Raw genomic sequence first — 19,784 nt, 5'->3', positions numbered from 1 at the left:
TATTTATGTCACTGACACCGATACAGTTATGGTTACCTTTTATAAACGATCAATTGATAATTCTTCACCATTGCTTCCACCTCGACCATATAGGTAAATGAATAATATTTTCACAGTGGCTGACTCAGGGGTATAAACGAGGGACAAATGTAATATAAGTAATATCTTGTTTTCACCAGGTAAATTTTTTGTAGGAGTAAGAAATTCTACAACAACAAAGTCAGAAATCTTAGATGATTATCCTAGTCCAACAAGAAAAATAGGATATATGCTCTTTCTATGTGCAAGGAAATATTTTTTTCATGAAATATAATAAATTTGTTGTAACAATATATTTTTTTTTAAATCCGCAGCAAGATGATCAGACAGTCAAGAAAGGTTCCAATACATTCAATTAATGTGAATTATCAGCTTTGTCATAACTTTTACATCACCAACTGCTTTCATTCTCGATAGCCATCTCGATTTCGAACAGGTTGGAGTCTGGCTCCCTTACCCTTTCGACTGGCGTTTGTTAGAAGGACAAATGGGTCATAACTGATCATGGGATGGCGACATGAATGTCCTCAGACATCAATACCGCCCTTCACGGTGTACCCCTACCTGGCTGTAGTGAGATGGATGAAAAATTGTTCATCTATTAACGGGAGACATGGGGGCCTCATTCGACGGAGTGTTTGGGCCTTCTATATGGGGAGGGGTCGTCTACACCATAGTCTATAGCTTCCTTAACTTACGAATCATTGTGAGTTTCCGCACAATTAAAAACTCGCCGATTCCTCGACTGAATGGACTGCTGAATGGAAGGCAGCTGAAAATATCTGTGGATGGCTTCGTTCCGCACGAACCACGGAGCATTCACAATCATCCGTATTAACTTATTTTGTAGTCTCTCCAGGGTGGAGATGTTACTCAGAGCCGCTTGTTCCCAGACCCCTGAAGCATACAAGATGACAGGCTTGAACATCGTATTATAGATTGTAATTTTGTTCTTCAAACTCATTTTGGATTTTCTATTGATCAGAGAGTACAGACTTTTGATCCAACCCTCGATCTTTGCCTTCACGGTTATGATGTGCGGGTTCCAGGTGAGCCTACGGTCTATTAGAAGGTCGAAGTACTTTACCAGTGCTTGCCTGTTGATCTCCCTTCCAGAGACCCCCACTTTCCTAGCCGGATAAGATATCGTTCTCTCCATGGTTATCGCCTGAGTCTTTTCCTTTTCTTTTCCTTTTCCTTTTTCTTTTCCTTTTCGAGGTCGTCAAATGCACGTTGCATGTAGACGACGCCGAGCTGCTAACCCATGGAAGATGAGAGGAGAGCCGTGCCATTGGCGTAAAGAGACACCTTCACACGCTCGGACCTCGGGAGGTCGCTGGTGTAGAGCGAGTATAACGTGGGAGAGAGCACAGCTTCCTGTGGCACTTCAGCGAGAATCTCAATGTTGTCAGACATGGAGCCCTCTACTCTAACCTGGAATGTTCTGTCTTTTAGGAAAGACTCAATCCACCGGACCAGGCCCTGAGGCAGGTCGTACGCGACTAGTTTGTGTAGAAGGCCTTCGTGCCATACTCGGCCGAAGGTCTTCGAGATGTCTAAAACGACAATGTGAACTTTATGGTTGCTGTTGAGCAGAACGACTTTGCAGAACGACTCTTTCGGTCAGCTTAGCCGCCGATGAAAGCAGACTGATAGGGCTATAGTTCTGTGGAAACAGCGGGTTCTGACCCGGCTTCGAGAGCATGACGACGATCGCACGCTAGGGCCAACGAACTGTTTATTATATTTAGTAGGTTCTCGACGCAGTTGTACTGTTTCCATGAACAAATGAACTCTTTATATATTTTGAAAAACTCAAAATTGGTTTGGTATGTCAAGACATGGACGTGGTTTACAAAACAAATGATAATTCAAGCAAATTTATTGAAAACAACAGAGGCAAATAGATAGATTAGGAGTATATAAATTAACTTGTAGTTCTTGCCCATAACTCTATATTGGCCAAACGGGGATCACCTTTTCCCAAAGAATAAAAGAACATTGCACTAGTTTGTTGAATGTGCCAACTCTACATTGTCAAAACTTCTTTCGGCAGGGGAGCATGAATTCAATCATGGTTCTGACCTTTTAAGTTTGGAAGAGAAAGGTTTCAAACTCAATTGTTTGGTATACCTGGAAAATGATGTCTTGAAAATTTGAAAAATCAATTATTTTTCTTCGTTGAATCTGATTTCTAATGAGTTGGTGAGAGAATTTTATATATAATGTTTAAATTTTCAATTAGTTTGTACTCTAACTCTGGTAAAGTTCTTGGTTATTAACCGGGTAGCTATTGCATATTGAAACTCGTTTTGCGGGTTTGAAAATTATGCAGTGGAAATGTCACAATACAATATCAATTGAATACGTTATGGCCAAGTATCGGCCATTTTCATCACATTACTTTTCTTCGATCTTAGTTCTGTTCGAACTCTCGATCTTTGGAATGTGAGTTAGGCATACTATTCCCTCCTCAAATACCAGCTTCCAAACAGTGGAGACGAGACTGGATATAAATAAAGAAGAAAGGAGTGAATAAATTGATAAAAGTTATGGGAAAGAGAGCGTCGGTCAAATATAAAGAAAGACAGTTGCTATTTCAACAATAATAGAAGGCCAAGAAAAATCGTATCGAGAATGGTCAGTTCTAACTTCAGGGAACAATCTACAAAAGTTGACTCATTTACAAAGAAAAATAAATGATACTAAAATGAAGGATTTTTTCACAATGATATCTTAATTTTCTTATTCAACTGATGAATTGAATTATCTACCCTCTAGTATACCATCAATTTAGTTGTTCAAAGGTAGCTGAGGAAAGGCTTTGGAATTTCAATACAACACTCTAAACTAATACAGTGCACATCATGAGTGTTACGCCCCCCCCCCCCCCCTATCTAACTGGTTACTGGACTCTTGTTAGGAAAATCGCCGAGACACGTCAATTTTTGATTTCGACAATGCACATTTTGGTATGACCAGTTCACCCCTAATTTCATCCCTTACTGAAGGGGGGCAACCCTTCAGAAACATTTAAATAGCATGGGGTGGCGAGTGACAGCTCATTTGATGGTGGGCTTTATTCTTTATTCAACCGTTCAAAGAAATTGAAATCTTCTCCATTAATTCAAGAGTTATGATTGTTTAAGAATAACGATGATTAACGTAGCGTAATCACCCTTAGAATTGAAAATTTGGCCCTGTATGATTATCGGTTTTGGTTCAGACGTTGTGAGACGTATTCGTCATTTACGTAGATAATAACTGCACGTTTTTATAGGTGTTTTTGGATGTGTTTTTGGATGTTTGAAGATAAATGGTCAATACAAGAAATTGATATCAGAACTGGCCGATACTTGTTGAAAATCCATATTGAAGGTAATTAATACAGTTCATTGTATGATTTTTACAAAAACCACGACACGTGTTTCGCTATACAATAGCTTTCTCTAGCTCAAGCTATTGTATAACGAAACACGTGTCGCGGTTTTTGTAAAACCCTTTAAAGTGAAAATCATACAGTAAATTGTATTAATTAGTTTTTTCATAGAAAAATTACTGAAGTAATTACTAACATATTTTATTATGTTATATTTAAATTCACCTGATATCGTAAAATTGCTTTATATTTCAGAGGATTGCAAATATATCTGAAATCAGTTTTTTATCTATTGTTCGTGCTTTCGTTTTCATTACTTTTTCCACTTATTTCGGATGCACAAATTGATGACACATGCGGAATCTTTTATTGCCTTAGCTGTATTTGTAGGCACTACACTTTCATTCATCTAATTTGATACAGTACAAGCTACTCGCGTAACCGTTGAAAATAAATGATGAAATACTGTCTTCTCGAAATCGTTTTTATTTTAGAAGTGAATCTGTAATAACTAGAATAATAATAGTGATAACGTTTTCATCGAATCCGACATCAGCAAAAATCCCACTGTCGTAATATTTTATCTAACGGAAGCCTAAAGTTTGAAAGACGCTATAAGTGAATATTCATTCCGTTATATAATATTTTTTCACCGACTGAGTTTGAACTGAGAACAAAATTCTTTTTGCTTGATAAACATAAACTTCAAAAGATTTGTTTTGATCACACTGTTCTCATTTCAGAGGAATGCACTACTGACATTTCCGTTTTGTATGAGATAAGCCATTCCTACGATAATCGTTCACACTTCTAGAATTGTATAAACACCCGTAGATTGTTTATTGAAGTTCTTTGCCTGGTCGAAATTCCGATGAACAGTATTTTTCCTTCGAAAAATAATATCTAATCAGCTTTAGTTTGAACCTAATTCATTCAATCTATCAATATCCCATGAACAAATATCATATCATAGTTATATCGTATCATAGTTTTTTAGTAATTTCAGAAGTGTGCGATATTATTTCATATATTTAGATTATAAATTAGTCTCCTTATCACAGGTTTTTCGTGATAAAACGAACATTTTCACAAACTCCTATCTCGTATAACAAATTTATCAGGAATATATTATTGCTTACAGACGTCACAGATGAATGTTTTTTATTTTACACATACGATATATTACTAGAGAACAACGTAATTACAGAGTTGCTTGAAAAATATTTGCACAAACCTCACTTTTTTCAGAATCACTGCATGAAAGGCACGATTATCATAATTTTCTACAGGGACTACTCGCTATCAGTAAGAAATATAAAAAGTAATAATAATGAAATATTTACTGTTTTATAAAATCAGAAAAATGCATTTTACAAAAGATTTTTTGTTTTATTAGTTAACAGTAATAAATGATTTAAGACAAAAACTTGGCAAACTGACTTGGGTGTCACACCAATAGGTGGTTCCACTTATGTCTCACTTGCGTTTACGCAGTTTTTTTATCAAGTACTTTTATTGGTTATTCACATTTTGTCTTTAATCGAGGACCGCCTGCCCGGTACTGACGATGCCCAATAGACTGAAACAGCTGTCTACCAGTGGCTATTAAATTGAAATCAATATGGGACTGATCAGAATAATTATATTCAGAGAATATATAATCTGAAATGAGCACTGAATAACTAAATTAATTAGCTCCTTGAATATATTGTTAAAGGAGAGCTGTTGGAAGGTAGGTTGCACTATATCGTTTACTTGAACTATACAGGGTGTCCCTGGACTTCCTCTTTTCCTCTCGGGAATGTAAAGATGGGGTCAAAATATCACTAGTACTTCATATAACTTTTTTTCCTAAAAGTCTTCGTAACCAAGTTACGGGCCCTCGAAGTTACAAAATGAAAAATGTTTTTCTTTGATAACTTTTCAAGTGAATATTCAAAATCATCCAAATTTTGGTAATTGACTAAACAAATGAATTCCGTCGATGAGCTTTCATGCAGGAGTCAGTTGTTTTGCTACAAAGTCAGGAACGGACTACCCCCGATGGTTCACACCCCAAAACTTTGAAATGACAGATATTTTTCAATATTTTTCAACAAAATAAGGTTACTTGGACAATTTTATGAATAAAAGTACTCGTGTGGAAAGTCGATCGGAGCAACGAGTCTTGATAAAAATGTAGTTCTACTCGACGACATCAAACCCGCTCGTCCACCATTATTTGAAATGAATAATTATCAAAGCAGAAATAATAATGATAACGTTAATTCAACAACATTTATAACAGGAATAATACAAAGTATGCTAAAATGAAGTCGTAAACAAAAAGTACAGTACCTATATGGAAGTTTAAGTCACAATTGTGATAGCAGATATTTTTTCAAAAGAAATATCAAGTTCTGTAGATTCGTGGTGTTTTTAAACTAGCAAGCTACTCTACTATGAAATATCGAATTCATTCCATATTTTGTATGTACATAATACGTGTGGAATAATCACGTTTCGTGTTGATCAGTTATCTGAATCTCATGAAACTCAACATTCGAATGTTTCAAATTCTTCTTCACAGCTAAACTGTTGAGGAGTTTCACTGATAATTATAATTTTATGGGAGAAATTCTTTAACACGAATCTAAATTTAGCTGAAAAAACGCACATCGGAAAAAATATTTACTATACTAATAAAAAGCAAACGAATGAACTACAAAAACGGCTGCACATGATCAGGTGAAAAATATCCAGGGAATAATAATGTTCCATTTCTTTCACAGATGTTGACAAAAAAACCTTTTAGAAAGTTTTGATAAAAAATGAGAAACTGGAATGCGATTTTGTTTTGTTGAGTGGTGCGTTGTCATATGACTATCATTGTTTTGTCGATATTCTATAGGATATTTTGAATTTTTTTGATATGGCCGAACAGTTTACATTCAATGAATATGCAGATATGCATGTATTTTATGGACGAGCATTTTGTAATGCTGCAGAAGCTCGTCGTCTGTATTCCGAGCATTTTCCCAATCGAACGGTACCGTCAAGAGAAACATTCGAGCGTGTCGATCGCAGCTTGAGGAAGACAGGTATGTAATAATTGATAATTAAGTTGAGCACGTTGTTTTATTTCGATATTATTGTAGGTACAGTTTTGCCAAAACGAGGTGGTGAGGGCGCTCCTAGGACTGTACGTACCGTTGTATTGGAGGAAAATATTTTGGAAGCCGTCGCTGATGATCCTTCAATGAGCATCAGAAATCTATCAGAACAGTTCCATACATCCAAGTCCACTATTCATAGAATAATTAGGGAACAACTGCTCCACCCATTTCACATCCAGAAGGTACATGCCATGACACCTCAAGATTTTCCAGCACGACTGGAATATGCCAATTGGTTCATGAATAGGCAAAGAGAGGATATGACTTTTATTAATCGAGTTTTATTCACTGATGAAGCAGGTTTCAGTAGAGATGGAGTTATCAACTCTCATAATCTCCATATATGGGCCGAAGAAAATCCCCATGGGATATTGCAAACCAAACACCAACGGAAATTCAACGTGAATGTTTGGGCTGGTATCATAGGAAACCATCTTATAGGACCATTCGTTCTACAGGACCGATTGAATGGAGAACGTTATTTGGAGTTCATTCAGAACGATTTGAATGGACTTTTGGAACATGTTCCATTGCAAACCCGAAGAGATATGTGGTTTATGCATGATGGCGCTCCTCCTCATTTTAGTTTGATTGTGCGTGACCATCTAAACCATACTTTCCACAATAGATGGATTGGTAGAGGTGGGCCATATTCATGGCCATCGCGGTCTCCGGATTTAAATCCATTGGATTTCTTTCTTTGGGGGCATCTAAAAAGCCTTGTTTACGCTACACTTATTCACACAAGAGATGCATTGTTGAATAGAATAACATTACATTGTGAAGCCATACGAAACGACCCTGGAATGCTATTTCAAGTACAGAGAGGGTGTCTTCGCAGACTAAGAAAATGTATAGAGAGAGAAGGTGGTCATATCGAGCAGTTTCTGTAGCGGATTTTTCATTTCTGTTTGCTCTTGAGGCTCTTGAGTTTCGTTAGTTAAACGTGTTTGCATTATAAAAATTCGTTATGAACATTTTACCTATCATTTCCATTTTCCTCAAAAACTAATATTTTCGAATAATGGTAGACATCTCAGGATAAATGTTGTTGAATTAACGTTATCATTATTATTTCTGCTTTGATAATTATTCATTTCAAATAATGGTGGACGAGCGGGTTTGATGTCGTCGAGTGAAACTACATTTTTATCAAGACTCGTTGCTCCGATCGACTTTCCACACGAGTACTTTTATTCATAAAATTGTCCAAGTAACCTCAATTTGTTGAAAAATATTGAAAAATATCTGTCATTTCAAAGTTTTGGGGTGTGGACCATCGGGGGTAGTCCGTTCCTGACTTTGTAGCAAAACAACTGACTCCTGCATGAAAGCTCATCGAAGGAATTCATTTGTTTAGTCAATTACCAAAATTTGGATGATTTTGAATATTCACTTGAAAAGTTATCAAAGAAAAACATTTTTCATTTTGTAACTTCGAGGGCCCGTTACTTGGTAACGAAGGATTTTAGGAAAAAAAGTTATATGAAGTACTGGTGATATTTTGACCCCATCTATACATTCCCGAGAGGAAAGAGGAAGTCCAGGGACACCCTGTATATAGATAATTCTTAGATCTTAGATGCGCACTAAGAAAGGATTTTCAAATATTCCATCTGAGGCGCCCCACGTGGGGGTAAAAGAGGAGCGTTTACATATGAACAGGGGAGCCAGAAAGAGGGGAAAGTGCATTCATAAAATAAGGTTACCTTTTCATCAGTGTTTCTCCATACCGTTATATTTTCGAAGGTCAAAATTTTGAATGTAGATTCGGTATATATTGTATAACTTTTGGAGCTTTCCTGCAGGAGTCAGTTCTTTTGCTGCAAAGTCAGGAACGGACTACCCCCGATGGTCCACACCCCAAAACTTTGAAATGACAGATATTTTCCAACAAAATCAGGTTACTTAGACTTAATGAATGAAAATACTCGTGTGGAAAATCCATCGGAGCAACGGTTTTTGATAAAAATGCAATTTTGTTCGACAACATCCAACCTGAGATGTCTACCATTATTTGAAATGAAAAATTTTCACAGTAGAAATAATTATGATAACGTTAATACACATAACATCAGGGAGAATACAAATGAAATATCAAGTTCTGTAGATTCGTGGTGTTTTTCAACTAACAAGCTACGCGAATATCGAATTCAGTCCATATTTTGTATGTACTTGTGGAATAACCTCGTTTCGTGTTTTGTTATCTGAATCTCATGAAACTCAACATTTGTTGTCATTGTATTGTCAATATTCCATAGGATATTTTGAAATTAGTTGATATGGTCTAACAGTTAATATTTAACGAATATGCAGAGATGCATGCATTTTATGGACGAGCACATTCTAATGCTGCAAAGCCTGTCGTCTGTATTCCGAGCATTTTTCCAATCGAACGGTACTGGCAAGAGAAACGGCCAAGCGTGTCGATCGCAGCTTGAGGGAGACAGACATCAGAAATCAATCAGAACAGTTCTATACATCCATCCATCCTCATTTCAGTTTGATTGTGCGGGACCATCTAAACCATACTTTTCATAATAGATGGATTTGAATCCATTGGATTCAATACATCTTCGGAGACCACGAAAATGTATTGAGAGAGAAGGGTGTCATATCGAGCAGTTTTTGGTAGCGGATTTTTCATTTCTGTTTGCTCTTGAGTCTTGCGATTGGCATTTACACCACGAATTTTGTTAAGTTGCATTTTGTTTGTGTTTGCATTATAAAAATTCGTTATGAACATTTTACCTATCATTTCTATTTTAATTCAAAATTAATGTTTTCAAATAATGGTAGACATCTCAGGTTGGATGTCGTCAAACAATAGTGTATTTTTATCAAAAATCGTTGCTTTGATCGATCTTCTACACAAGTACATTTATTAAGAAAATTGTCTAATTAATCTGATTTTGTTGTAAAATATTGAAAAAACCTGTCATTTCAAAGATGTGGAATGGGGTAGTCCGTTTCTGACTTTGTGGCACTACAACTGACTCCTACATGAAGGGTATCTCGTAAACGATAAGAGATAGAGAGTCGGGTAAATTGTGGCAAACTTGTGTATTTCAGAGACGTATTCAATGATCTGAAGGAATCCAATATACCTCTTTTGGTTCTGAAGATATACAGGAAAAACAAAAAAATCCCAAATCATTTTTTTGCCTATATATTCTTTATTTGCAGACATATTGAAAATCAGTCCACATTTTGCTATTGGCACTTGATATGCGCTTTCAGAATATATTCATGAATCTTTTATACAGGGTGTCATCTGACTTGGGCGCCACCCCCTTCTTTGAATTTTTAAATCCGGACCTGTATTTTTGTTGCAGTTTTTGGATCGTAGACGTTCACTTCATCCTGAGAAATTAAATTCACTTCTATATTTCGGGATGTTTCGGTAATATTCGATTATAATTGTGTGAATTATTCCCTTTCAAATTACGGCCCTGGAAATTGGTTGACTGAGTTGAATAAAAACATAATAGCAACTTCCACGTCTCCCTATGTATCGTAGAGTTTGTCGAGAGTTTTTTTTTCATTTTTAGATACCTATTCATATTTTTTCCATTGCTCTGAGCTTTTTCTACAATGAACTTCGAATAAGAAAACCTTCTATCAATATTTGAAACATATATATGTGTTAATATATATATATATATATATATATATATATATATATATATATATATATATATATATATATATATTATATGTGTTTTGATAAGCAGAAAAAGAAATGATAGTAATAATAACATCGGAAACGAACACTATAATTGTAATGAAAATTAAAATGAGGTAATTTATATAGGTACCCAAAAAATTATTAGCCCAATAAATGTTCGAATTGAAATCCTTCCATGTTATGTTATTATTGATCCAATTTTTTTTTGTTCATTAAAACACATATAATATATTTTTGTTGTTGATATGTTTCAGATAATCATAAAAGGTTTTCTTATTCGAAGTTCATTGTAGAAAACGCTCAGAGCAATGGAAAAAATATGAGTAGGTACCTAAAAATGAAAAAAAAACTCTCGAAAAACTCTACGGTACATAGGTAGACGTGAAAGTTTCTATTGCGTTTTATTCAACTCAGTCAAACAATTTCCAGGGCCGTAATTTAAAATGGAATAATTCACACAATTATAATCGAATTTTAACGAAAAATCCCGAAATATGAAAATGAATTTAATTTCTCAGTATGAAGTGAACGTCTACGATCCAAAAACTCCAAAAAAATACAGGTCCGTATTTAAAAATTCAAAGATGGGGTGGCCCAAGTCAGATGACACCCTCTATAAAATATTCATGGATATATTCTGAGAGCCCACATCAAGTGCCAATAGCAAAATGTGGACAGATTTTCAATATGTCTGCGAATAAAGAATATATAGATAAAAAAATAATTTCGGATTTTTTTGTTTTTTCTGTATCTCTCCAGAATCAGAACTATATTCAACATCATTGAATATGTCTCTGAAATACGCAACTTTGCCATAATTTAACCGACACTCTATCTCTTATCGTTTACGAGATCCCCATGTACAAAAACGAATTTGAATAGCCCTGTATATTTTACGAAATAAATATTATTATATGTTTTCAAGCTTTTTGTTGTTTAGTTTCCGATAATATGATAATCCTATTATCTTACATGATACATAAGAAGTTACAGCTCTGATAAAAAATCGAATAATATTGAATAATTTTCGATAGCTTTTGATACTGTACGGAAAAATGTATCGTTTTCAAATTATGGTCCTACAATTCCGTTTCAGTTGATTTGTGAAAATCGTCAACGCGACTGCTCACTTTTTTTTCGTTTGTTATATTTTCCGAACAAATTGTTATCTGAACAGAGCCTGAACATCCACTATCATGAAATCTTGTTAATCATCCGCTCAGCTCAGATGTGCCCACACTTGAAAGATATTCTTCTTCTCGGTTTGATCATTAATCATCGTGAATGTTTTCGTCAACCCGAACCTACAATTCAACTAATTCAACTCACGTTAGTGATTGTACGGAGTAAAGAGAAAGTTCATTACTTTTGTGTCGAGCACACCCATGCTAAATTCAAGTTCTCTGCCGGTGATATTTATATTATTCAACCATCTTCTTAAACATGTATTTCCATGTACTTGCCATTGACTTACTGAAATAGAAAGTTCATCCGGCCTGAAGCTTTTAAATCGCGATCTATAAGACTCTCGTATCATGGCACCTTCCGTTTTGTTGGTTTTTGTGCCACAATGAAACCGGCTATCGAAAATACTTTTACAAATCTAAAAATAACAAACGACGTACTAAAATAAACTACAGCATTTTAGAATTTTTCGGAAGAGGGTTTGTGTTGAGATATCCTTCCCTTATTCCCGTTCGAATATTTTAGGTGATAATCTGATTAGAGTCGGACAATTTCTTCAGTTGCTTCTGATGATAATGACTATACAATACATAACAGAGGGAAAGTGCCCATTTGACATGTAGAGGATTGCGAATACTAACATTCGAAACGTCGTGAGGTAGCTGGATCTGAGCCTTTCTCTTATCATATTCGTCTAAATTTCTTTAGTTTTTTGAGAATTTTCCTTCATTTTTTATTTTTATTGTTTATATAAATAAGATTCTCCTCATACTTCTGATGAAAAAACTAAATTTTCAAAACAATTTCATAAAACAAAACTGACTCTTGAAATGATTTTTCAGTGATACTGTTGATACGGTTGAATAGATCAACTTTTGAACCTTATTTTAAACCCAATACATTTAAACCTTAAACTTCCATACGACAAATTTTCTGATTACTCCACTTCTCTATCTCAAGGTCGATGTGACACCACCTTTTTTTTACCAAGTTATTAGCCTTTTCCAGTTTTTTTTACTTTTGCTTTTTTTACTAGAATACAATTCTGAAAATTCAGTATTCATTTAACATCATAACTTTAAAAATTTACACGATTAATGCACGAATACATTATTAACATGTGGTAGATATTTTAATTCTCATATTCACAATTGTCTTCGGTTAAAGTCTGACGAATTTGTTGATAAATGAATGTTTATTGGCTGACCACATTGGGTTAAACAGCGTTGACGTCAAATCTAAAGCAAACTCCGTCACACACAATGGCTAACCCGAAAGAAACTTGGTGTAAGTGATTGGTAGCACGTTTTTGGATAATTTTAATGGAGATACACAAGCACCGTACGATAATCCCCAAAACGATCAAATAGCGGTGCCCATCGAAAATAGTGATGAAAGAAAATTGAATCGCTGGACTTTAAAAAAACCTAGGGAAGTTCATTCAGCAAGCACTTCATCCTTCAAGTGAAATAATTCTCAAAAATAGTTCGAGTTATTTCAAGTTGACCCTTCAAGCGATGGCTAGTTGTTGCGTACTTCTGACATATTTTATTCTGGGTCGAACACTTTCCTTGAAGGTATATACTGAGGAGACACATCTTTAACCTTCTTTTGATGTTCTAGACTATCAAGATTGCTCGTGATGTTCAGGTGTCCAGTAAGGTGAATATTTTTTTTCAATGGAATCTAGCAGCGTCAGCGATAGTAAATTTATAGTTACTTGGAAGATTTTTCAAGTTCTTTCTGAGTATAGGCAGAACTTGAACCTTGTGAAACGAGTTGAAGAGCCTACAGAACATTGGTGCAAGTTCATTGATGCATTTTTGAAAGAACGATGATGGATATTGCATCAGGGCTAGAAGCTTTGTTAGTGATGAACTATTTTAGTATTCGTCTAATAATACGCTGTATTAATAATAATATCTTGCATTGTGCATTGTGAAACCTTGACCTCATAGCTTGTCTTACCTGACACACTTAAATCCGGCTGTTTTTCCCCAATCTAGCGCCACCACTGTCAAAGGAACCCCGACTCCTCCTCTCCACTTTCCGAATCAACAGCAAAAAAATCCGGCTTTTTCCATAATATCATAAGATATCATTATAGTTCAATAGAAAGAGAATACAAAAAAAAACTATTTCTATACCTAACTTGACAAACAGTTGCCTGGTCAGCTTAAAAGGATTGACAGGTCTGAAAATCCTACTCAAACAATCAGGAGTCAAGGTGGCCGCATCCTCAAAGTTGGTCTACCAGCCATTCATCTGTTTTCTTCGGCCCTCATTTTGTTCTATACTCATACATTTACGTATCGGATCCATTCATCCATTCGGGTCTCTGACTATAAAGTCCTCTAAGGTCCCCGCTTTCCGACTCTAGCCTCATCCAAGAAACTATTAAAGACATATTCTGCCATTTCAGGGTCTCCCAAGCTACAGGAGTACGTCAACTCTGGACCCATGTTGAACCTGAGGTATTCTGGGAAATTGCAGTGCCATGTTAGCAACTAAACAGTCGTCAAATTCGGAGACTTATGCTCGTCTGTTCCACAGTTCTTGTACAGAAGTCCTCCCATTTCCATTGACACTGATCTTCAAATCTTCTTTTTTATCCTTTCACTCCTTTCTTTTTACATTCTTTATGTGCTTTCCTCAGATGTGAACAGTCGTGCCCTCTTCTCCATACAATACTGATCTGTTCTCCCTATCCCATTCACATTGCTCTATCTGTGGATCCTGTCATTCCCCAATGTCCATTCGCCCTTAATATGTCCAGACTTTGCCTAACCTCTATCCTCACTACGGAGTCCACGTACAACTCAATCACTTCGTCACCTTTCTCGTGTGCCAACAACATACCTTGTACCCAGAGGATCTGGATCCATTCAACTCTCGCTTCAACCTTTCATCATTCATCATCTATTCTTGATACCTGATAAACATAAAAATTATTTGAAAATAAAATGAAGTAAGTTACTTTACACTCGTCTTAGGATAATAACTGAACTATTCCTATTCATAGGTCTCTGTTGAAATTCAATATTAACTTATTTCATGTAACAATATTATTCGAAAATGATACAGTTACATTCTAGTCATGTAATGTTGTCACAATAATGTTCATGAGAAGCCTTGTCACAGGTCACAGTCATAGTCACAAGTCACACAGTCACAGTCACAAGAGCGGGTTCACCCCTTTCCACTCGCCCTGCTTCTCACTTTTCCCTCTTCTCTCGGTTCCCGAATCAGTGCAATGTAGACTGTTTTTCCGCTTGATTAGAGGTTTCTATATATTACGTATTTCTCCATTAGTCTGACTGAATGTGTCGTCGTTGGTCAACATGTATGCAGCTTCTTCGAATTATCTTTCAAACCAGTGTTTCATCCCTGTGGATGATTTCAGTTTCAAACCATTTGATATTATGTTGACGAGTCTAAACATGTTTCGCTATTTCCAATTTGCTGGTTTCTTCCCGCCGGGTGTTTTTCTTGTGCTCACCAATACGGACTTTCAATTTGGTTTTGCCGATATGGTATTCAATAAATAAAATTCTTGAAGTCGCAGTCCCCTTTTGGTAGCTTAGGTTTTGGGAGGTTTCTTAAGATGCCGTTTCCGGATATGAACAGGCTCCAACAGTCTGACGTAAGAAAGGAATAGCACTTGGAGTACCCATTTTGCTGAAGATCCTGATGTGTCCTGATTCCTTGTCGATACATTCCTTCGTGTTACAGAGCCTGAATGTACGATCAATTAGGTCTTGACAATCCCGCTCTTTATTTTTTTTGAAGCCATTACTTATTTCTTCCTTATTTACAGTATTTGTTTTCATTACTAACATACGAATATTTAAATCCAGTTGTTTTGTAGTATTTCAGCATTTCATTCATTTCTATTTCATTTGTTTTTTTTTTCTTTAGATTTGAAATCTGGTAATACTTTTTTCAGAAGCTGAAATCCAAACTTCTAAAATTAACCACTTTCAAACAGAATCACTTACTTAGAAGCACAGGTTGACGGATTGAGAAGCATACATTTTGAAACCAGTAAATGCTTTACTGGTCTCAAGATCAAAATGGATTTGATTGACTATTTTCGAACAGAATATGATTCCATAGTTAGCGTTTCTTTAAGGGGAAATGTCATGGCTTTACATCCTCGTTGCTATTTTACTAGATTTCATGTACCATCTGAACTTATAACGGTTTCGGGTATTTCTACAAAATGTTACTCTCAAGTTCGACAACTTTTTAATTCACTTTCTGTATATCTTTCCGTTTACAAACGCATATGTTACCCTATTACAGTATCAAATGAACTGATGTAAGTATGTTCTGGAAAGTAATAAATTTCGATTTCTATAAACATATCATTTCCAAATCTGGATTTTTAATGGTATGTTGAGTGATTAAATGGTTGTATCACGTAAATAAGGTGCGTTGCTGGTTTTTTTCTAATGGATCTTGAACTCTGGTGAGAGTTTCATTTGTTGATGAGGTAACTGTTTCTCTCACTTGCCACAAATAGGGTTATAGAAAGAATTACCTTTAAGATTCGTCGAAGAGAATTTGTAGTATAGTTAACCTATCAAGAACTCCCTAATGTCTAATTCATAACATTGATTATACAGGGTGTCCCAAACAGAGATTTGTATTTTTTAGATAGAAAACTCCGAAATCTCTCATCACTTACATGATATAATGCGATCTTCTGTAGTTTTCTAATTCTGTATATTTGAATGTTTCTAGAAAACTCCGAAATCTAACATAATCACTTCCATGTATATTATGCGATCTTCTGTAGTTTTCTAATTATGAATATTTCAATGTTTCTGTGAGAATTTTCGGTGGGGCAAACTCACATATTTTCTAATTTTTTTAGAGAGTTTTTTATATTTTTTTGCTACACGATTCCTGTCGTTTTTCTGATTACTGTTCAACTGAGGAAATATAACAATGAACTTTAAGAAAAATGTCATATTTTTAGATATTTGAAAAGAATCATGAAGTTTCTTCAAAACAGCAGAAAGTTTTCCATGTTTCAACCAGTCTGTATAATATTTTAAAGGATTTTTTCAATATTCATCTGAGAGCAATTTTGATGCTGAATACTACTGCCATAATTTATTGATAACTGTTGAAAAGAACATCAACTTTACCGTTTCTTGTTAACTGAGTAGCTTAAATGATCCATAACTCATTATAACCAATCACAATTGACCAGATTCATAACTTACTCTCTCTAGACCAATCGCAGATGCACAAATTCATAGTTATCTTTCAACTATTTTCAATCGATAGTAAGCCTACTACAAAATATGTTCTCAAACGTCAACTTATCATTAAATTGATAGTTCACTTCAAAATATTCCTAACGAAAAACAAGAATAAAAAAATAAGATATTTGATTAATTTATAGTTTCGTTGTTACCAACTGGGTATTTTCCATCCTATCAGTTCATTTTGTATCATTGTTCGCTCATGACATCAGAAATAATGAGTTCATTGTTCGAGATATGCCAATTAAATATTTTAATGAGAAGTGGTTAATCTAATTATGGGACGGATTCTCTTCTTAAGAGATAATAGAACATAACGCCTCCGGAGCCCGAAGTCAAAGGCCTTCAACTTGATCTCGCGTTGGTGGTGGTATAGTTCATACAGGGTGTCTCGATAGACTGTAATTTGAAACAATTAGAGAATAATAAAAATAATATAACTTTATTCACAAAAGATACAAATATGTTACAATATACAATGAATGAATAAAGCGATTTCAGGACATATTTATGAATGGTATTATGTACAAAAAACATATGCATGCAACATTCAGAAAGTGGTGCCATCAGTACCACACCGACAGCGGCCATGGAGATCCTTCTAGATCTACCTCCTCTCCACATTTTTCTGGAGAGAGAGGCTAGATGGACTGCATACAGACTTGTGCACATTGCCAATTGCACAAATTAATTTAATGCAGAGTGCAATAGACTGTTGGTTGACACTAGAAGTCACAGCATTCTGGAAATGACCTCTGACTTTATGCCTCCAACTGTGAACTACTAACTGCCTGGATTGGACTGGATCCTCCGGGAGAAGGAAATATTAAGAGCAGATAGTTGTCGGTTCACATATGGATCAAAAATACCTACCGGTTCTGGTGCAGGTGTTTTTAGTCGCAGACCCAGGACAGAGATATCTATCTGCTTAGGAACTTATGCGACTGTATTTCAAGCGGAAATTTACGCTATTGAATTGTGTATGGAGAGATTGGATGAATCCAACCCCACACACAAGTCAATAAAAATATTCTCGGATAGTCAAGCGGCGTTGGTAACTCTTGGCTCCTATTGAGCAACGTCTAAATTGGTGGCAAATTGCCAAAAACAACTCTCCTCGATAGGAAGGCTTAACAGATTGTCTCTGGTCTGGATTCCTGGCCATACTGGCATGGAAGGCAATGAAGCTGCTGACTCCCTTGCAAAGGAGGGTGCTGCAAGTAGCTTCATCGGACCAGAACCTCTCATTGGCATCGCTTTAGGCTTTGCCAAGCAAACATTGAAAACCTGGATAGGAAGAAAATTTATGGACTTCTGACAGAATCTTCCAGGATTGGCTCACTCCAAGGCGTTTATTCACCCTTCGAAGTTTGATACCAAAAAGTTGTTAGACTACAGTAGAGATGAACTGCGATGTCTAACAGGCCTTCTTACAGGTCACTGTCATTTGAATCATCGTATGCAGAACTTGGACTGTCGGAAGATAGTGTGTGTCGCCTCTGTTTGGAAAATGATGAAACAGCAGAGCATATACTTTGTGCCTACTCCGCTGGGGACCGAATCAGGTTCTTAGAGTTCGGCAGAACCGTACTCTCACCATCTGACCTGAAAGACCACTCACCATACAAACTAATCGGCTTCGTTAAGAAGCTGGGTTTATTTGGCCGAGTGTGAATAGGTGTGAGCCACAATAAACCCTTGCGGGTTGCGATTGAGGGTCAAATAAACCCACTCACCTTAGACCTAATCTAACATTTAGAAAAAATGACAAAGTTAAAAATGTTATACAAAATTATGAAATGTGGAAATTGTAACAATTTAAGAATGAGTGTGTATATAAATAAAATGAGTCAAGCATCATAAAGAATGCACAATGCAATAATAATTATAATAACTTTGTTCACTTAACAGATAGCTGTACGTTTTATAATAAACATGTATTTTATCAAATATATCAAATAATGATTTCATGAGAAGTCATTATAATATGATAAAGGCAAAAAAAAATGAATACAAAGTTTATGCAAAACTGAATCTCCTTTGATTTCATGCTCCTCAAAATTACTTCACTCAATTTTTTTCAGCATTGAATAGAAAAAACTTTACTGATTTGATTAAAACGACTTTTATATATAGTTCCGCTTGGTAAGAAGTAGTGAAAGCATATATTTTTTAAGGCTCATAGTATGGTGTGCCCTTGTTTACAGAATGCTCATTTCATTAGAAAAAGCTCTACTAGGTGAATTTATGAGTAAGAGATATTTAGTGCTGAAGAAGTTGCATGGTGTAGAATGATCTCATTTTCTTCTAAAATGTATCAAAAGCATTCATCTCATTAGATGAAATATTATTCTGTTAAAATAAGAGAGAATTGTCCGAGAGTTTGTCCGATATAGAATTTGCTGCAGTCCGAGCATTGTATACTGTATATGCCGTTTTGGTTTTTGTCTTCTTCTTGTTCATAGTTGTTTATTTTTTGTGTTATTTTCGTGTTTGGCTTGTATGTGATTTCGCGTGATTGCGTTATTCTAAATATGGGTGACATACGATAGAAGGTCGCCTGTTGATCTTTGTTTCCGAAAACCATATTGATGTTCGCTGAAAATGTTGAAGCCTTTCAAATATTTAAAGATATGGGGTTAACGACTTTCTCCATGATTTTTATATCACTAGCAAAGCGACTGACACTGTAAAGTGACAATAATTATATGTTTTTGGAAATTCTGAATAGTGTCTGTGTATCTTCCAGAATGTTCACTATATGTATCTCTTCACTTCTCTATATCCATCTTTATGTTAATAAATGTTTCATTGCAGGTGAACCATAATGTCGAAAAGATATACTACAAGTATAAAACTAAATGGAAATTCAAGTATCCCTTTGAGAAGACCGCTTAGCAGACAAGTTTCGTCTCCAGTGAACTCGTCAAAGATCCCTATCAATGACCCACAGGTTCATAGATGGAAACAAAAGTACGAAGAATCGGAGGAAAGAAGAAAGCTATTATTGACTGATAAGGAAAAAGGTTCTAGTTACAAATATTCATAAATAAATATAATAA

At 35.5% G+C, this 19,784-nt stretch overlaps 1 protein-coding gene across 1 annotated transcript in view; it reads left to right on the top strand.

Moving 5' to 3' along the window:
- Positions 1–19,784, top strand: part of LOC111512661 (uncharacterized) — a 106,356-nt gene that overhangs the window by 22,494 nt on the left and 64,078 nt on the right. The window contains exon 2 of the mRNA XM_023168809.2: positions 19,540–19,748. Within this exon, the coding sequence (XP_023024577.2) occupies positions 19,550–19,748 (199 nt within the window). The 5' untranslated portion in view covers positions 19,540–19,549. The remainder of the gene's footprint in view (positions 1–19,539; positions 19,749–19,784) is intronic.

The sequence above is a fragment of the Leptinotarsa decemlineata genome, unplaced genomic scaffold (genome assembly GCF_025532065.1).
Source record: "Leptinotarsa decemlineata unplaced genomic scaffold, Ldec_3_MD MMD2_tig00000008_RagTag_RagTag, whole genome shotgun sequence".
In the NCBI taxonomy this organism is placed as follows: Eukaryota; Metazoa; Arthropoda; class Insecta; order Coleoptera; family Chrysomelidae; genus Leptinotarsa; species Leptinotarsa decemlineata.
Note: the sequence above shows the minus strand (reverse complement) of the source record. Positions and strands in the feature narration are given on the sequence as shown.